Here is an 18,874-nt window from a genome sequence, read left to right on the forward strand (position 1 = left end):
ACTTGGTAAGTGGGAGGCCTTCAAAAGTGAAAATTTGAAAATACAAAGCTTGTACATGCCTGTAAGAAATGCAAGAGAACACTTAAGGAAGAAATCAGGAGGGCTAAAAGAAGGCATGAGGTTGTTCTATCAGACAAGGTGAAGGAGAATCTTTAGGAATTCTACAGATATGTTAAGAGCAAAAGGATTGCAAGGGGCAAAATTGATGCTCTGGAAGATCAGAATGGTAATCCATGTGTGGAGCCAAACAGCTGGGAGAGATCTTAAATGAATTTTTTGCATCTGTATTTACTCAGGAGATGGTACGGTGTCTATAGAAATGAAGCAAAGTGGCATCAACTCCATGGACCCTACGTAAAATAGTTAATATACATAGATCGATTGTCCATAAAGTGACACTAGGTACAGGAGAGTCTGTGCATAAAGTGACTGACAGGATATGATAAAGAGGTGGTTGGGGGAGTGGAGGGGTGGGTTAGTGGGTGGAGGTGTTGATCAGCCTTACTGCTTGGAGAAAGCAGTCGGATGCGTGGCAGCATAGCGGTTAATGTGATGTTATTACACTAAAGGCATCGGAGTTTGGAGTTCAATCCCAGCGTTCCCTGTAAGGAGTTTGTTCGTACTCCACGTGGAATTTCCCCCAGAGCAAAGACATACAGGCTAATAGATCATCGTAAGAAAGCTAGGGTTAAATTGGGGGTTCCTGGGTGGAATAGCTTGAAGGGCCAGAGGGCCTGATCCATGCTGTATCTCTAAATAAATAAAGTGACTGTTCCTGAGGAAAAAAAGCTTGCTTGCATTTACCCCATCTATACCCATCATAATTTTAAATACCTCTATCAAATCCCCTCTTATTCCAGGGAAGAACCTTTTCCCCTAACTCAAGTCCCGGCAACATCCTTGTGAACTTTCTCTGAATTCTTTTTGATCTTATTGATATCTGTCTTGTAGGTAGGTGACTGGAACAGCTGAATTAACAGGTTTGTGTGGCCCCATGACTGCATGGGTTTTATCTGGGTGCTCCGGTTTCCTCACACATTCCAAAGACACATGGGTAATACGTTGTGGGCATGCTGCATTGGTGCCAAAAGCCTGGAGCCATTTACGGCTTCCCCGCCACATGCTTGGACTGTGTTGTTCGTTGACACCAATGACATATTTCACTGTGACAGATAAAGCTCACCTATTTATGTTTTCAGTGTTCCAAATCTGTCCTCACCAACTTCAACATAACATCTCAGCTCCTGTACACAATGCTCACAATATACAAACAATTATGTATTATAAACAAACATGAAAGCCAATATGCCAAAAGCTCCCTTTATAAACCTAGTACCTTGTCAACTCTCTACAACAGTTTTAGTACGATCTTCCTGCCTTCGTATTACAGTACCCCTCATAAATTCATCAAGGCTCTTGTTACTTTTCCATATTAGGCCAGGGCAGTGCCCAAGTCCCAGAACAATAGCCAGGGAACATAAATCCAGGCTCACAAAATCTCTGGAATAAAAACCAAAATGCTGAAGCCTGAAAGGATGGACCAACAGGCTCAAGGACAGCTTCTATCCCACTGTTGAATCTGCATCCCACAATCTGATTTTACACTTTCTGCACGCACTTTCTCTGTGACTGTTACTGTGTTATTGTTTTCCCTTGTTCTATCTCAATACACCAGACATCCCACCTCTCCCGGAAGTTCCGGGAGTCTCCTGCATATTAATAGTGGCTCCCCGATGCCCGCAAATTATATACAATATCCCGGAAATCAATTTTTTTGAGAGAGAGAGAGAGAGAGAGAGAGCGAGAAAGCAAGCGCGAGAGAGCGAGTGCGAGTGAGAGCGACCACGAGAGAGCGAGAGTGCGTGAGAGAGACAGAGCGACGAGAGAGCGAGAGAGCGAGCGCGAGTGAGAGCGACGAGAGCGAGAGAGCAAGCGCAAGAGCGAGAAAGCAAGCGCGAGACAGCGAGCGCGAGTGAGAGCGACCACGAGAGAGCGAGAGTGCGTGAGAGAGAGAGAGCGACGAGAGAGAGCGAGCGCGAGTGAGAGCGACCATGAGAGAGCGAGAGTGCGTGAGAGAGAGAGCGAGAGAGCGAGCGCGAGTGAGAGCGACCACGAGAGAGCGAGAGCGATGAGAGAGTGAGAGAGCGAGTGCGAGTGAGAGCGACGAGAAAGCAAGCGCGAGTGAGAGCGACCACAAGAGAGCGAGAGCGCGTGAGAGAGAGAGAGAGCGATGAGAGAGAGCGAGCGCGAGTGACAGAGAGTGAGAGAGCGAGCGCGAGTGAGAGCGACCACGAGAGAGCGAGAGCGCGTGAGAGAGAGAGCGAGAGAGCGAGCGTGAGTGAGAGCGACCACGAGAGAGCGAGAGCGCGTGAGAGAGAGCGAGAGAGTGAGCGCGAGTGAGAGCGACCACGAGAGAGCGAGAGCGCGTGAGAGAGAGAGAGCGAGCGCGAGTGAGAGCGACCACGAGAGAGCGAGCGCGAGTGAGAGCGACCATGAGAGAGCGAGAGTGCGTGAAAGAGAGAGCGCGAGCGAGAAAGCAAGTGCGAGAGAGCGAGCACGAGTGAGTGCGACGAGAGAGAGAGAGCGACGAGAGAGAGCGAGCGCGAGTGAGTGCGACGAGAGAGAGAGAGAGCGAGCGCGAGTGAGAGCGACCACGAGAGAGCGAGAGCGTGTGAGAGAGAGAGAGAGCGAGAGCGAGTGAGAGCGACCACGAGAGAGCGAGAGCGCGAGCGAGAAAGCAAGCGTGAGAGAGTGCGACGAGAGAGAGAGAGCGACGAGAGAGAGCGAGCGCGAGTGAGTGCGACGAGAGAGAGCGACGAGACAGAGCGAGCGCGAGTGAGAGCGACCACGAGAGAGTGACAGCGCGTGAGAGAGAGAGCGACGAGAGAGCGAGAGCGCGTGAGAGAGCGAGAGAGCGAGCGCGAGTGAGAGCAACGAGAGCGAGAGTGCGTGAGAGAGCGCGAGCGAGAAAGCAAGCGCGAGAGAGCGAGCGCGAGTGAGCGCGAGAGAGAGAGAGCGACGAGAGAGAGCGAGCGTGAGTGAGAGAGAGCGAGAAAGCAAGCGCGAGAGAGTGAGCACGAGTGACAGCGACCACAAGAGAGAGAGCGAGAGAGAGCGAGAAAGCAAGTGCGAGAGAGAGAGCAACAGCAAGAAAGCAAGCGCGAGAGCGACCACGAGAGAGAGCGCGAGAGCGAGAACGAGAAAGCAAGCACAAGAGAGCGAGTGCGAATGAGAGTGACCACGAGAGAGAGAGAGCAAGCGAGAGAGTTCCAAAAAAAGTCAGTGGCAGAGTGTTCCAAAAAAAATATAAAACGTACATCATCCCAGACTACACTAAAGTGTACCCCTGCCTAATAGAGGTCAGAAATAATGACAGTGTTGCTCACTGCACTGTTTGCTACAGTGACTTTTCTATTGCCCATGGTGGGTTAAAATGTAAAAGGTGAGTTTAACAAGTGTCATTCATTCATTAGCATAGCTAACATTATTTAAACTCGCTGGCCAGCTGCTAAGGAGCTACTCTATTGCAAACATCCCACCTCTCCCAGAAGTGACCCGCAAATTGATGGTGCTACCTCCCTGAAATTGGTTTTTGCAGGGTGGAATGTCTGATACACTGTGTAATGATCTGATCTGTATCAACAGGATGCAGGACAAGCTTTTCACTCTAACTTGGTACTCTCGACAATAATAAACCAATAAATAGTAAGGACTCTACCCTCACCAACCATTGGTCAAACAACATCTTGGGAGGTGATGTTGGAGACAGTGGAGCTGCTGTTCCCCAGCTCCAGGGACCTGGGCCTCTGGTAATGCTGTTCCCCAGCTCCAGGGACCTGGGCCTCTGGTAATGCTGTTCCCCAGCTCCAGGGACCTGGGCCTCTGGTAATGCTGTTCCCCAGCTCCAGGGACCTGGGCCTCTGGTAATGCTGTTCCCCAGCTCCAGGGACCTGGGCCTCTGGTAATGCTGTTCCCCAGCTCCAGGGACCTGGGCCTCTGGTCATGCTGTTCCCCAGCTCCAGGGACCTGGGCCTCTGGTAATGCTGTTCCCCAGCTCCAGGGACCTGGGCCTCTGGTAATGCTGCTGTGGGTGTGTACAGGTTTCCTCCGGATAACCTGGCTTCCTCCACATCCCAAAGCCATGCGGGCCAGGTCAGGTTAAGATTCAGACCCAGGTACATCGAAACGTCATTTGTGTTAACAGCCAATGTGGTGGCTGCAGCCCTCAAGTGTCGTCACACATCCTGGCACCAACACGGCATGCCCACAAGGCTTGACAGAACGAAATAAAAGCAGCATCCTTCCTGCCCTCCCCACCCCGACCCTCTCTCATACACAGAGCTCCAACCCAGGACAGGCTGCTGCTAGATCTCCAGATCTTGGCTCCAGACACTTAGATATTGGGACTCCAGCCTTCAGTCTCCAGCCAGGACTTACAGACTTGACCTTCAGGACTTCATTTCCAGACTTGCCAGTTTGGTGAGTTAGTTGGCTGCCGTAACTCGGCTCTAGAGTGCCCTTGTGTGGTAGAGGTGGCAGGAAATGGGGACATAAAATGAGTTCACTGTAACTGAGCACACAAGAGACTGCAGATGCTGGAATCTGGAGAAAATAGGCCCTTGATGGTTAGCATGGATGCTGAAGGCCTGCTCAGTTCTATAAAACTCTGGTTGGATCACATTGGAGTGTGGTGCTCAGTTCTGGTTGCCTCATTATGGGAAGAATGTGGACACTTTCGAGAGGGTGCAGAGGAGATTTACCAGGATGCTGCCTGGATTAGAGAACTTTTCTCTTTGGAGTGAAGAAGAATGAGAGTTGACTTGATAGAGGTGTTAATGAAGATAAGAGACATACTGTAGATCATGTTGACAGCAACACTTTTTACCCAGGGAGAAAATGGCGAACTTTAAAGTGATAGGAGGAAATTATAGGGGAAATGTCAGTGGTAGTTTTTTTTTAAAAACACCGAATGGTGGGTACATGGGGTGTGCTGCTGGGATGGGTACATTTAAGAGAGTCTTAGATAAGCATCTGGATGAAAGAAATACGGAGTTATGCAGGAGGGAAGCATTAGATTGATCATGGAGCAGATTAAAATCTCAGCACAACATCACAGGCTGTACGATTCTATGCTCTATGAGTGGGTGCTTGAGAGTCAGTGTGGTGAAAGTGCCTGTTTCTGTGCTTTGTGACTCCATGACTCTAAAACACTGAGCTCAGTCAGAGGAGTTGTTTATCTAGTCCTGTACGTGTACATTAATTGAATAACAAAACACTTACTTCCTGACTATGGGAAACTGACGCTTCCCTGGAACTGCCCTCCACTTAGGATGACTATGTTGCGTTGGGTTAACAGACTGGGGATGTGAGATGCTTTCTAATGAAGCAACTCACCTTCCAATGCGAACCTGAAGAACAAGTTATTCACGTTGGTCACAGTCTGTGAGCTACTGTCCCTCACGTGCTTCACCCTTGTGATCAGGTCAGCGACAGTGTCCGTCACTCCCTGGGAGAACGTGGCCACATCCTTGGGCTTCATGATCCGCTGCTTCAGGGCGTTCCTCATTTTCAGCCACTCTTCTCCCTCCCTGAAATAAACAGCAGTACCAGTGTGACCTGAGTCAGAGAGATTAGAGAATTCTACGTTAAAGCCAACTCCTCATGGGGGCCAATGGTGTACACTGGTGGTCCCGTGACTCTGGGACATTCCTTCTGATCCCAGTCCTTTGACTTAGGCTGGGAAGTAGATCAGATTCAAAGTCAAAATAAATTTATTATCAGAGTACATAGACTAAGTAGCCACTTTAATATTAGCTACTGGAGGTACCTAAAATGGCTGCTGAGTGTACTTCTGTACATTCGTGGTCTTCTGCTGCTATAGCCCATCCATTCAGTTTCAACGTGTTGTGCGTTCAGAGATGCTCTTCTGCACACCACTGTTGTAACGTGTGGTTATTTGAGTTACTGTCGCCTTCCCGTCAGCTGGAACCAGTCTGGCCATTCTCCTCTGACCTCTCTCATTACAAGACGTTTTCACCCACAGAACTGCCGCTCACTGGATTTTTTTTTGGTTTTTGCACCATTCTCTGTAATCTGTAGCCAGTTCTAATGTGAAAATCCCAGGAGGTCAGCAGTTTCCAAGATAACCACCCTTTCTGGCACCAACAATCATCCCGCAGTCAAGGTCACTTAGATCATATTTCTTTCACATTCTGATGTTTAGAGTTTCAGTGCCAGGGATAACTGATCAGTGTTCGGTTCCTGCTGTTGTCTTCAAGGAGTTTCTGCATTCTCTTCCTGCCCAGTGGGTTTCCTCCGGGAGCTCCAGTTTTCTCTCGCATTCCAAAGACGTACGGGTTAGGATTAGCAAGCTGTGGACGACCTACACTGGTGCTGGAAGCATGGCGACACTTGCAAATTGGCCCCAGCACAATCTGAAAGTGACACATTTCACTGTACGCTTCGATGTCCGTGCGACAAATAAAGCTAATCTTAATCTTAATTCTGTGCCTGTTTTCCTGCCACTGCTTTACAAAGGAAAAGGTGCTAGGCAGGCTCAAGTTTTAAAGTGGATAAGTCACCTGGACCAGATGGATTACATCCCAGAGTCCTGAGAGAGGTTGCTGAAGAGATAACGGATGCACTGGTCATGATCTTTCAAGAATCACTTGATTCTGGCATGGTCCCAGTGGATGACTGGAAGATTGCAAATGTCACTTCACTCTTTAAGAAGGGAGGAAAGCAAAAGGGAGGAAATTATAGGCCTGTTAGTCTAACCTCAGTGGTTGGGAAAGTGTTGAAAGTGTTAAGGGTGAGGTTTCGGGGTACTTGGAGACTAATGTTAAATAAGTCAAAGTCATAAGGCGTTTGATAAGGTGCCACACATGAGGCTGCTTAACAAGATAAAATGCTATGACATTACAGGAGAGATACTGGCATGGATAGAGGAATGGCTGACGGGCAGGAGGCAGCGAGTGGGAATAAAAGGGGCCTTATCCAGTTGACTGTCAATGACTAGTGGTTTTCCTCAAGGGTCAGTATTAGGACCACTACTTTTCACATTGTTTGTCAATGATTTGGATGTTGGAATCGATGGCTTTGTGGCAAAGTTTGCAGATGATACAAAGATAGGTGGAGGGGTAGGTAGTGCTGAGGAAGGAATGCGATTGCAGTAGGACTTAGACAAATTGGAAAAATGGGCAAAAAAATGGCAGATGGATTACAGTGTTGGGAAATGTCTGATAATGCATTTTGGTAAAAGGTAAAATGTGCTGCGTGAATTAAGTCACCGGGGAAAATTACTGGTAGATACAAGGCAGCTTCTTTATTCAACAAAACAAGGTACAGCAGGCATCATACGGAGAGGCTTTCGGTTGAAAGGTCTTGCTGGCCCAACATGGGGCTAGATATTTTATGTGCCAAACATCAAAGGACAACTCCATATTTACAATGTATGGACAATGCTTTCTTTGAAACTATATACAACTTTCACACCTCCTGATTCGCATCCACACCACAGACATCCAAATGAATTTTAATCAGCGTTATCTAAATGGGGAGAAGGTTCAAACATTGGAGGTGCAAAGGGATTTGTAGAAGACTCCCAGAAGGTTAATTTACAAGTTGAGTCTGTGGTAAAGAAGGAAATGCAATGTTGGCATTTATTTCAAGGGGAATAGAATATAAAAACAAGGAGATAATGCTGATCTTTTATAGGGCACTAGTCAGCCGCACTTGGAGTATTGTTGACAGTTTTGGGCCCCATACTCAGAAAGGATGTGTTGTCATTGGAGAGAATCCAGAGGAGGTTCACGAAGATGATTCCAGCAATGAAGGGGTTAACATACGAGGAGCATTTGGCAGCTTTGGGTCTGTACTCACTGGAATTTAGAAGAATGCAGAGAGGATCTCATTGAAACCTACCGAATGTTGAAAGGACTAGATAGGGTGGATGTGGAGAGGATGTTTCCCTTGGTTGGGGTATCCAGAACTGGAGGGCACAGCCTCTAAATTGAGGGACGACCCTTTAGAACAGAGGTAAGGAAGATTTCTTTCAGCCAGAGAGTAGTGAATCTGTGGAATGCTGTGCCACAAACTGCGGTGGAGGCCAAGTCAGTGTATATATTGAAGGTGGAAGTTGATTGTTTCCTGGTCAGTCAGGACATCAAAGGATATGGTGTGAAGGCAGGTGTATGGGGATGAGTGGGATCTGGGATCAGCCATGATGGAATGGTGGAGCAGACTCAATAGGCTGAATGGCCTAATTCTGCTCCTATGTCTTATGGACTTGTTAACCACCTTATCGACCTGTGTAGCCACTTCCAAGGAGCTATGAATTTGGATCCCGAGATCTCTCTGCTCAACAACACTGTAAAGGATCTTGCCCTTAACAATATACTGTCACTGTGAGTTTGCCCTGCCGAGGTGCAACACCTCACACTTATCTGGGTTAAACTCCATCTGCTCATATGTTCAACTGAACAAGACCGTTCTGAATCCAGACAGCCAATTTATCACGGACCCTGTGCATCTTAATCTTCTGGATTGGCCTCCCATGGGGACTTTGTCAAACACCTTACCACAATCTATGTAGACAACATCCACTGCCCTATCCTCATCAATCTCTCCCTTTACCTTGTCAAAAAAAAGCAATTAAGTTGGTAAGGCAAAACATGCCAAGCACAAAGCCATGCTGGCTCTCCCCAATTAGGCCATGGGCCTCCAAATGCTTATATATCCCCTCCCTAAGAATTTTCTCCAGCAATTTCCCCTACAACTGATGTGAGACTCATCGGTCTATAGTTCCTAGGATTTTCCCTTGTTCCCTTCTTAAACATCCAAGGCCTCCCTCAATAATCTGAGGTAAATCTCATCAGGCCTTGGGGACGTATCCACCTCAGTACTCACTTGGAGGCCCAACCTCCTCCTTGACCTCTCATGGACCTATACACTCAGCACTGATCTCCTAGTCCTCCATATCCTTTTCTTTGATAAATACTGAAGCAAAGTACTCATTTAGTGCCTCACTCACATTCTCTGCTTCCAAGCAAATGCTACCCACTTTTCCCTTGAGTGGTCCCACCTCTCCCTAGTTATCCTCTTGCTCTTGAGGTATGTATGGAATGCCTCAGGATTCACCTTAATCCTACTTGCCAAGGAATTTTCATGGCCCCTGCTGGCTTTCATAATTTCCTTCTTTAGATCCTTTCTGGTTTCTTTATACTCATGGGCTTTGTTTGATCCTGACTTCCAAAGCTTTAACTACTTTTCCATTTTCCTTCTTGGCTAAATTCATCACCTCTCTGGACATCCAAGGTTTTATTATCTTTCCATCCCTGTCCTTCCTTCTAACAGGAAAATACCTTTCCTGTACTCTGTGCAATTGATCTTTAAACACCCTCCACATGTCTGATGTGGACTTTCTACAAAAAAAACTGTTCCCAATTAATGCTTCTTAGTTCCTGCCAAATGCCCACGTTATTTGTCCTACTCGAATTTAAAACTCTCCCACAAGGACCATACTTCTCCTTATCTATAGCTATCCTGAAAGATAAGGAGTTGTGGTCACAGTCCCCTAACTACTCACCCACTGAAAGGTCAGTCACCTGACCAGGCTCATTATCCAACTCCAGGTCCAGTGTGGCCCCTCCTCTTATTGGACCATCCACATACTGATTTAGTAAACCTTCCTCGATACATTTAACAAATTCTGCACCACTCAAACCCCTTACACTAAGAAGGACCCAGTTTATATGAGAGAAGTTGAAATACCCCATGACAATAACCCTCTTATTTGTACACAGTTCCTTAATCTGATTACATATCTGTTCCTCAATGCCCTGATTGCTATTAGGGGGTCTGCAGTACAATCCCATCAGTGTGATTGCCCCCTTCCTATTCCTGAGTTCCACCCAAATGGACTCAGTGTCTGACCCCTCCATTATGTCTGCCCTCAGGGCTGTTGTGATGTTGTCCCTGATTCGTAGTGCAACACCCTCCTCCTCTTTTGCCTCCTCCTCTATCCTTTCGAAAACCTGGAACATTAATCACCTATTCCTGACCCTTTCTCAACCAAGTTTCAGTAATGGCTACAGCATCGTAGTTCCATGCACTAAGTTCATCACCCTTATCCATAATACTCCTAGCATTAAAATATACACACTTCAAACTATCTGACTCATCATGCCTGTTATTTCAATTTTGCCTTTTAATACTTCCTCTGATATCTACCTCCTGGTCCAACCCTTCTTACCACTGACCTGGGGCTCCAGTTTCCAGCCCCCAGCAAAATAGTCGTGAGAAGAGGGCATATCCTGGATGGTGAGGGACAAGTGATGGATGTTCCTCTGGAGGCACCACTTTTTGAAGATGTCCTCTATCTGGGGAGGATTGTACTGGTGATGGAGCCTGCTGAGTGTCCAGTGCATTGGAGCCTCTATATCAGACAGTGGTGCAGCCAGTCAGAACGCTCTCCACTGTAGAAACTGGCTAGTCTTTGGCAACGTACCAGATCTCATCAGATCTCCCCTGCTCTTTCCCAAGTGGTTTAAATCACTTGTATTTAGAAAAGGGAACAGGTAGGAACTCTCAGTTTATAATCTCCCCTGAAACAAATGCACCACTAACTTTGTACCAGTGCTAAGCATGCCAACTCATTTTGCGCTCTGGTCCCTGGAGCAGACCTTGATCCCAAAGGTCTCAGGAGCAGAAGCAAAAGTCACAGCTAGCAGGATTGTTTACTCTAGAGACCTGGCAGACGTTTACTCCAAGATTCAAAGTATGAGATTCATCTTCCCACAGACAGCCACGAAACAACGAAACACCATGGAACCTGCTCAAAGAAAATATCAAACACCCAATGTGCAAAAAAAGAACAAATCATGCAAACAGCAAAATACAAGCAAAAAACAACAATCAAGGAATGTTTAGTTCAGTTCAATTTAGCGCCGTGTCGTCCATTGACTGCAGGCCGTTCAACATCTTCACGCAAAATAGCAATAAAAAACAGGGAGCAAGCAGAAACACATAAAACATGAACTGCAGAGTCCTCTGAAAACAACGAGTCTAATCCACAAACTGCACTGATTAAACAATGCCCAAGTTATAAGATTATGAGAGGCATTGGGAGCTTGTATCTTTCTCAAAGAGTTGAAACATCTAATCCTAGTGGGTCAGTATTCAGGGTGAGAGGGGGGTAAGTTCAATGGAAATGGGAGGGGCATGTGTTGTTTTTACACAGAGAGTGATAGTGCTGAGGCAAATTTGATAGAGGCATTTGAGGATATTAGACAGACACATGAGTAAACAGAGAATGGAAGGATATGCATGACATGCAGGCAGATGGGATTAGGTGTCCCTGGTTCAGTCATATTGGCACAACATCATGGGCTGAAGGGCCTATTCTCCTACTGTACTGTTATACGTTCTTAACCACTGCAACAGGAAACAAAAACACACATGAAAAAAAATTGCATTATTGCGAATGCAGACAAAAGGACTGCAGATGCAGGAATCCAGAGCCACAATAGGGTCAACAAGTTCTGGAGCAGGAGTTCCAAGCAGGTCCCGATGACCCTCTGGGTTTGCAAATCTGTAAGACCAGAATTTGAGGCCTAGATTTGGCGGGGGGGGGGTGGTGGGCAGGGTCCAGACATTGGTGAGCCCAGAGTTTGGTGACCAGCAGGTCCTGGAGTCAATGCGGACGATTGAGGCTCGAGAGTCGATGGTTAGTCTGTAAGTCAGGGCCCGACGGCTAGGGCCAGAGTCTGCAAATCCACAGCAGAAGGCACAGCACATTGTCAGCAAGCCTGAGTCAGAGTTTGCTGGGGGCTGGAGGCCAAACAAGGCCTGTCGTGGGGTTGGAGGGCGGTATGTGTGTGCGTGGGGTGGGGAGGGGTTGGTGGGAGGGATGAATGGAACTTGTTTTGCTGTTACTGTTATGTCACTTGTTGTGTTCTGTGTTGTTCTGCCCAGCCCGGCAGGCATACTTCGTTGGTGACAGTTGCGGGCTGCCCCCAGCACACCCTCGGGTGCGTTGATTGTTAACACAAATGATACATTTCACTCTATGTTTCGATGTACACGTGGTGAGTAAATTTTAATTTTCAATCTTGAAGGCAGCACCTGTGGAGGAAAATGGACAATCAATGTTTCAGGGTGAGAAGTCAGGTGGATGGTCTTGACTGGAAATATTAACGGTCCGATTCCCTCCACAGATGCTGCCCGACCCACTCAGCTTGCCCAGAAGTTTGTTTTCTTTTAATTTCACAAATGGCATCATTTCAACTTAACTGCTAAACTTCAAAGACCATAAGACTTAGTTCCAAAGCTTACTCAAACAATCCATAGGCACTCAGTCTCTACTTACGCAGATATCAGTCCCACGGCCCTTTTCCGAAGTTGTCTGTACTCCTGCCACGACTCCATGTTGGCCCTCTGAGGGGCTCTTCCCTCAGCCCTCAGCACCTGGGCCACCATGTCCTGATCAGCGATGGAGACTACAAACTGAGGTCCAAAGTGTGACTTAAAGATCTTGCCATACTGCTGTGTGTGCTGGAGCTACAACACAAAAAAAGGATTTAATCATTGCAAGGTTAGTAAGAGACTTCTGTCATCTGTAGGCCTAGTCTTTGCAAACTTGACCTTAAAGAAAACTTCGGTTCTTAGAAGAGACATTAAACACAGCACAGTACAAAGCAACACACACACAAAGATTCTTGACTGGTTGGAGCATCAAGGAATACGGTGAGAGGTCAGGTGTATAGGGTTGAATGGGATCTGAGGTCAGCCATGATGAAATGGCAGAATGGACTCGATGGGCTGAATGGCCTAATTCTGCTCCCATGTCTGAAATGCTGGAGGAACTCAGCAGGTCAGGCAGTATCTGTGGAAAGGAATAACATTACAGGCCCTTCAAGCTCATGACGTTATGCAGAACTTTTAGCCTGCTCTACAATCAATCTAACCCTTCTGTCCTAGGTAGTCCTCCATTCTTCTACCATACATGGCCTATTTAAGAGTTTCTTATATGTCCTCAATGCTTCTGCCTCTATCATCATCCCTGCCAGGGCCTTCTATGCACCCACCACTATCTGTATAAAATTACCTCTGACACCCTCCTTTTCCAATCACCTTAAAATTATGTCCATCTTATTAGCCATTTCCACCCTGGGACGAAGTCTCTGGCTGTCCACTTGCTCTGTGTCTCTTACCTTGTGCACCGCTTTCAAGTCACTTCTCATTCTCCTTCGCTCCAGGAGAAAAGCATTAGTTTGCTCAACCTATCTTCATAAGACGTGCCTTCCAATCCAGGCTGCATCCTGGTAAATCTCCTCTGCACCCTCTCTAAAGCTTGCCACATCCTTTCTATAATGGGGGCGACCAGAACTACTTACAGTATTCCAAGTATTCATATTCTAACTTGCTAGGAGTCCCAGATACCTGTACCTCACCTGCACTCCACCACTTCCTTCCCTCTTGCATTATCCAAATAAAACACCTCATCCCCGAATCATAATTCTTCAGTGCTCTCTGTTCTTCCTCAGTCATAACCATCTGACATTACAAAATTATTTCCATACTGACCCGGTCTTCTGCCTTGACCCATCGAACTGCACCCAGACCATATCCCTTCAAACACCTCTAATCCATGTACCCGCCCAAGCTCCTCTATCTAAAGTCCTTCTGGTGAGGAGACTCTCACAGTGCCTTTGAAGAGGACTCTCCTAAAGTTAACAGAGAGGTGTCTATGACCAAACATTCTTTGTCCATCCTTTACAGGAGGGTGCAGAGAAGGTTCACCAGGACATATCCCTCCATTTCCTGTATATTCATGGGTCTATCTAGAAGCCTCCTAGAGGTCACTATTGTATCTGCTTCCACCACCATCCTAGGCAGCCTGTTCCAGATACCCAATGCTCTCTGTGTAAAAAAACCTGGCCCACAGATCACCTTTCAGCTTTTTCTCTCTTCCTTGGAATGCAGAGGTATACAAAACTATGAAGGGTAAAGATAGGGTAAATGCCAGCAGGCTTTTTGCACTAAGGTTGTGTGAGACTAGAACTAGGGGTAACTGGTTAGAGATGAAAGTGAAATATTTAATGGGAGCCTGAGGGGGATCTTCTTCATTTAGAACAGAGATGTGGAGAAATTACTTCAGAGGGTGATGCAAGCGTGTAACGAGCTCCCAGTGGAAGTAGATGCAGCTTCAATTGCAACATTTCAGAGAAGTTTGAATTGATACACGGATGAGAAGGGATTGGAGGGATACGGTTTGGGTGTGAGTATTTGGGACTAGGCAGAAGACGAGGCCAGCAAGGTCTATAGTTTCCAGGAGTCTTCCTTGCTCCCTTCTTAAATAGAGATATAACATCAGCCATTTGCCAGTCCCTTGGGACCTCTCCTGCGGCTAGAGAGGACATGAAGATACTGGTCAAGGGCCCAACAATCTCAACTCTTGCCTCCTTCCATAACCTGGGGCAAATCCTATCAGGCTCTAGGAAATTATCCATCTTAATACTCACGAGGAGACCCAACACCTCCTCCTCCTTGACCTCTAAATGCCCTAATGTATTTATACACTCAGCACTGATCTCCTCATCCTCCATAACCTTTTCATTGGTAAATACTGAAGCTAAATACTCATTTAGTACCTCATTGATATTCTCTGCATCCAAGCAATTGTTACCCTCCTTTATCTTTGAGTGGTCCCACCCTCTCCCTAGTTATCCTCTTGCTCTTGATGTCTGTATAGAATGCTTTGGGATTCACCTTAATCTCACTTCCCAAGGACTTTTCATGACTCCTCCTGGCTTTCATAATTTCCCCCTTTAGTTCCTTATAAGACCATAAGATATGGGAGCAGAAGTAGACCATTCGGCTCATCGAGTCTACTCCATCATTCAATCATGAACTGATCCAATTCTTCCAGTCATCCCCTCTACACTGCCTTCTCCTCATACCCTATGATGCCCTGGCTAAGCAAGAACCTATCTATCCCTGCCTTAAATGCACCCAATGACTTGGCTTCGACAGCCGGTTGTGGCAATAAATTCCACAGATTTATTTCCCTCTGACTAAAGTAATTTCTCCACATCTCTGTTCTAATCGGACGTCGTTCAATCTGAAGTCATGCCCTCATGTCCTAGACTCCCCTACCACGGGAAATAACTTCGCCAAATCTAACCTGTTCAGGCCTTTTAACATTTGGAACGTTTCTATGAGATCCCCCTTCATTCTCCTGAACTCCAGGATATACAGCCCAAGAGCTGCCAGATGTTCCTCATACAACAACATTTTCATTCCTGGAATCATTCTCGAGAATCTTCTCTGAACCCTCTCCAATCTCAGTATATCCTTTCTGGAATAAGGAGCCCAAAACTGCACGCAATACTCCAAGTGTGGTCTCACGAGTGCCTTATAGAGCCTCAACATCTCATCCCTGCACTTATATTCTATACCTCCAGAAATGAATGCCAACATTGCATTCGCCCTTCTTCACCACCGACCCAACCTGGAGGTTAACCTGGGCATCCTTCACAAGGACTCCCAAGTCTCTTTGCATCTCTGCATTTTGAATTCTCTTCCCATCTAGATAATAGTCTGCCCATTTATTTCTTTCACCAAAGTGTGTGACCATACACTTTCCAACATGTATTTCATTTGCCACTTCTTTGCCCATTCCCCTAAACTACCTAAGTCTCTCTGCAGGAGCTCTGTTTCCTCAACACTACCTGCTCCTCCACCTATCTTGGTATCATCGGCAAATTTAGCATCAGATTCATTCATACCATAGTTCCAATCATTGATATACATCGTAAAAAGCAGTGGTCCCAACACCGACCCCTTTGGAACTCCACTGGTAACCAGCAGTCAGCCTGAATAGGATCCCTTTATTCCCACTCTATGTTTTCTGCTGATCAGCTAATGCTTCACCCATGCTAGTAACTGCCCTGTAATTCCATGGGATCTTATATTACTAAGCGGCCTCATGTGCAGCACCTTGTCAAAGGACTTCTGAAGATCCAAGTACACCACATCTACTGCATCTCCTTTGTCTGCCCTGCTTGTAATTTCCACAAAAAATTGCAGTAGGTTAGTCAGGCAGGATTTTCCTTTCAGGAAACCATGCTGGCTTTGGCCTATCTTGTCATGTGCCTCCAGGTACTCTGTAATCTCATCCCTAACAATCGAATCCAACAACTTCCCAACCATTGATGTCAGGCTAACAGGTCTATAGTTTTCTTTCTGCTGCCTCTCACCCTTCTTAAATAGCGGAGTAACATTTGCAAAGAGAAGTGGGAGAAAGAAGCGGGGTTGGTACTTTCAGAGGCGGCTTGGGGGAAAATCTGCAGCTTTCAATGGTCCTCGACTAATTCTTTGACTTGGAGAGAACATTGTTGGAAAAACATTATAAGATACTTCAAGACCCATATCAGGAAAAATATAAAGATACAAACGTGACGTGTTGGAGAAGGTGCGGCTCCAAGGAGGCAAATCATTTTCATATTTTCTGGGATTGCCCTAAATTAAGTCTATATTGGGAAGATATTCATAGAACATTAGTTAAGGTACTTAGGTCCCAGATACCTCTGAACTTTGAGACGCTCTATTTGGGGCATGTATTGTTTCTTGAACAGAAGGAAGATATAAAGTTGCTGCAGGCCCTCTTAGCGGCAAGTAAGAAATCAATCACTAGAAAGTGGCTAAATCCAATACCACCTTCATTAGAAGATTGGCACGAAATTATCTTGGAAATATTTAAAATGGAAAAGTTGACTTACTCCCTGAGAATTCAAAAAGAAAAATTTTATCAAATCTGGAATAAATGGATTGAATATATAACTCCAATGCGAGCAGACTTTAGATGACTCTCCTAATGATTTATACAGCTCTTCTCATCAACACAGTAATATTGCTAACGTAAGCACCCCTAGTCTAAATGTCTTTTTTTTTTGTTTTCTTTTGGAAAATAGAGAATTAACACAAGTAAAGGGAAAGATTTGGGAAAGGGATAAAAAATGAAAAAATTAAGTAAATAAGTACGTAGGGATTGGATAATTATGTCTGCGGGCAGGAGCAAGCATGAACAAGTTAGGATATAAACACCTACAATGGTTGTTACATAGGCTTACATACAACATTTTGGACCAGTGGAAATGGTCCAGAAGAGTTATATGGAAACTATTACCATTTTTCTTAACAACTAATACCATTACTTAGCCTAATAGATCAGAATTACCACAGTACATAATTATCTATTTAAGTGTCTAATTTGCTTTTATATCATCTCAATGTGTACTTAAGAATGTATAAATAATTATAGTTTTATACATATAAAAAAATGGAAAAGGTTATATGTGTGAAAAAAGTACATGATATTTGTGAATTCCTTATCCAAATAAAAATAAATTTAAAAAGAAAAGAGAAAGATCATTGTTAATGTTTTCACAATCTTGCAATCTCTCCAGCTACTTCCTTCAGAACCCGAGGGTGCATTCCATCAGGTCCAGGAGATTTATCCACCCTCAGACCATTAAGCTTCCTGAGCACCTTCTCAGTCGTAATTTTCACTGCACCAACTTCACTTCCCTGACACTCTTGAATGTCCTGTACACTGCAGATGTCTTCCACTGTGAAGACTGATGCAAAATACGCATTCAGTTCCTCTGCCATCTCTGCATCTCTCATTACAATATCTCCAGCATCATTTTCTATTGGTTCTATATCTTCCCTCAACTCTCTTGCACACTTTATAAAAAAGCTTTCAGTATCTTCTTTGATATTAGTCACCAACTTCCTTTCATAATTCATCTTTTCCTTCCTAATGACATTCTTAGCTTCCTTCTGCAAGTTTTAAAAACTTCCCAATTCTCTATCTTCCCACTAGCTTTGGCTTCCTTGTATGCCCTCTCTTTTGCTTTTACTCTGGCTTCACTTGTCAGCCACGGTAGTGTCCTTTCATTCGCAAATTTCTTCTTATTTGGAATATACCTGTCTTGCACTTCCCTCATTTTTCACAGAAACCCCAGCCATTGCTGCTCTGCTGTCCTTCCTGTTAGTGTTCCTTTCCAGTCAACCTTGGCTAGTTCCCCTCTCATGCCATTGTAATTTCCTTTATTCCACTGAAATACTGACACATTGGAATTTAGTTTCTTCTTCTTAAATTGCAAAGTGAACTCGATCATATTGTGATCACTGTTCCCTAAGGGTTCCTTTACCTTAAGCTCTTTTATCACCTCCGGATCATTGCGTAACACCCAATCCAGCACAGCTGATCCCCTAGTGGGCTCAACAACAAGCTGTTCTGAAAAGCCATCCCTTAGATACCCTACAAATTCTCTTTCTTGAGGTCCAGTACTGACCAGGTTTTCCCAATCCACTTTCATGTTAAAATCCCCAATGATTATCATGACATTGCCTTTCTGACATGCCTTTTCTATCTCCTGCTGTAATTTGTAATCCACATTCTGGCTGCTGTTTGGAGGCCTGTATACAACTGCCATTAGGGTCCCTTTACCCTTGCCATTTCTTAACTCAACCCATAGAGGCTCTCTACCTTCTGATCCTATGTCATCTCTTTCTAATGATTTAACATTATTTCTTATACACAGGGCCACACCACCCCCTCTGTCTACTAACCTATCTTTCCGATACACCATATATCCTAGCACATTCAACTCCCAATGGCAGTCATCCTTTAGCCAAGTTGCAGAGATGGCCACATCATACTCGCCAATCTGTAGCTGAATTTCAAGATCGTCCATTTTATTTCTTATGCTGTGTGCATACAAATACGACACTCTCAGTCCAGTATTTGTTGCTTTCTGTTTTAACTGCACCACGCATCTATTGCCCTGTAACGCATCCCACCAGC

The 18,874-nt window shown here is 45.5% G+C and overlaps 1 protein-coding gene across 1 annotated transcript in view; it reads right to left on the bottom strand.

The window, feature by feature from the left end:
* The window catches only part of LOC134348735 (cytochrome P450 27C1), a 54,289-nt gene that overhangs the window by 21,790 nt on the left and 13,625 nt on the right, over positions 1–18,874 (bottom strand). Inside the window, exons 3-4 of the mRNA XM_063052538.1 lie at positions 12,368–12,558; positions 5,395–5,588 (exon numbers count right to left, since the gene is read on the bottom strand). Coding sequence (XP_062908608.1) covers positions 5,395–5,588; positions 12,368–12,558 — 385 coding nt within the window. The remainder of the gene's footprint in view (positions 1–5,394; positions 5,589–12,367; positions 12,559–18,874) is intronic.

The sequence above is a fragment of the Mobula hypostoma genome, chromosome 6 (genome assembly GCF_963921235.1).
Source record: "Mobula hypostoma chromosome 6, sMobHyp1.1, whole genome shotgun sequence".
Lineage (NCBI taxonomy): Eukaryota > Metazoa > Chordata > Chondrichthyes > Myliobatiformes > Myliobatidae > Mobula > Mobula hypostoma.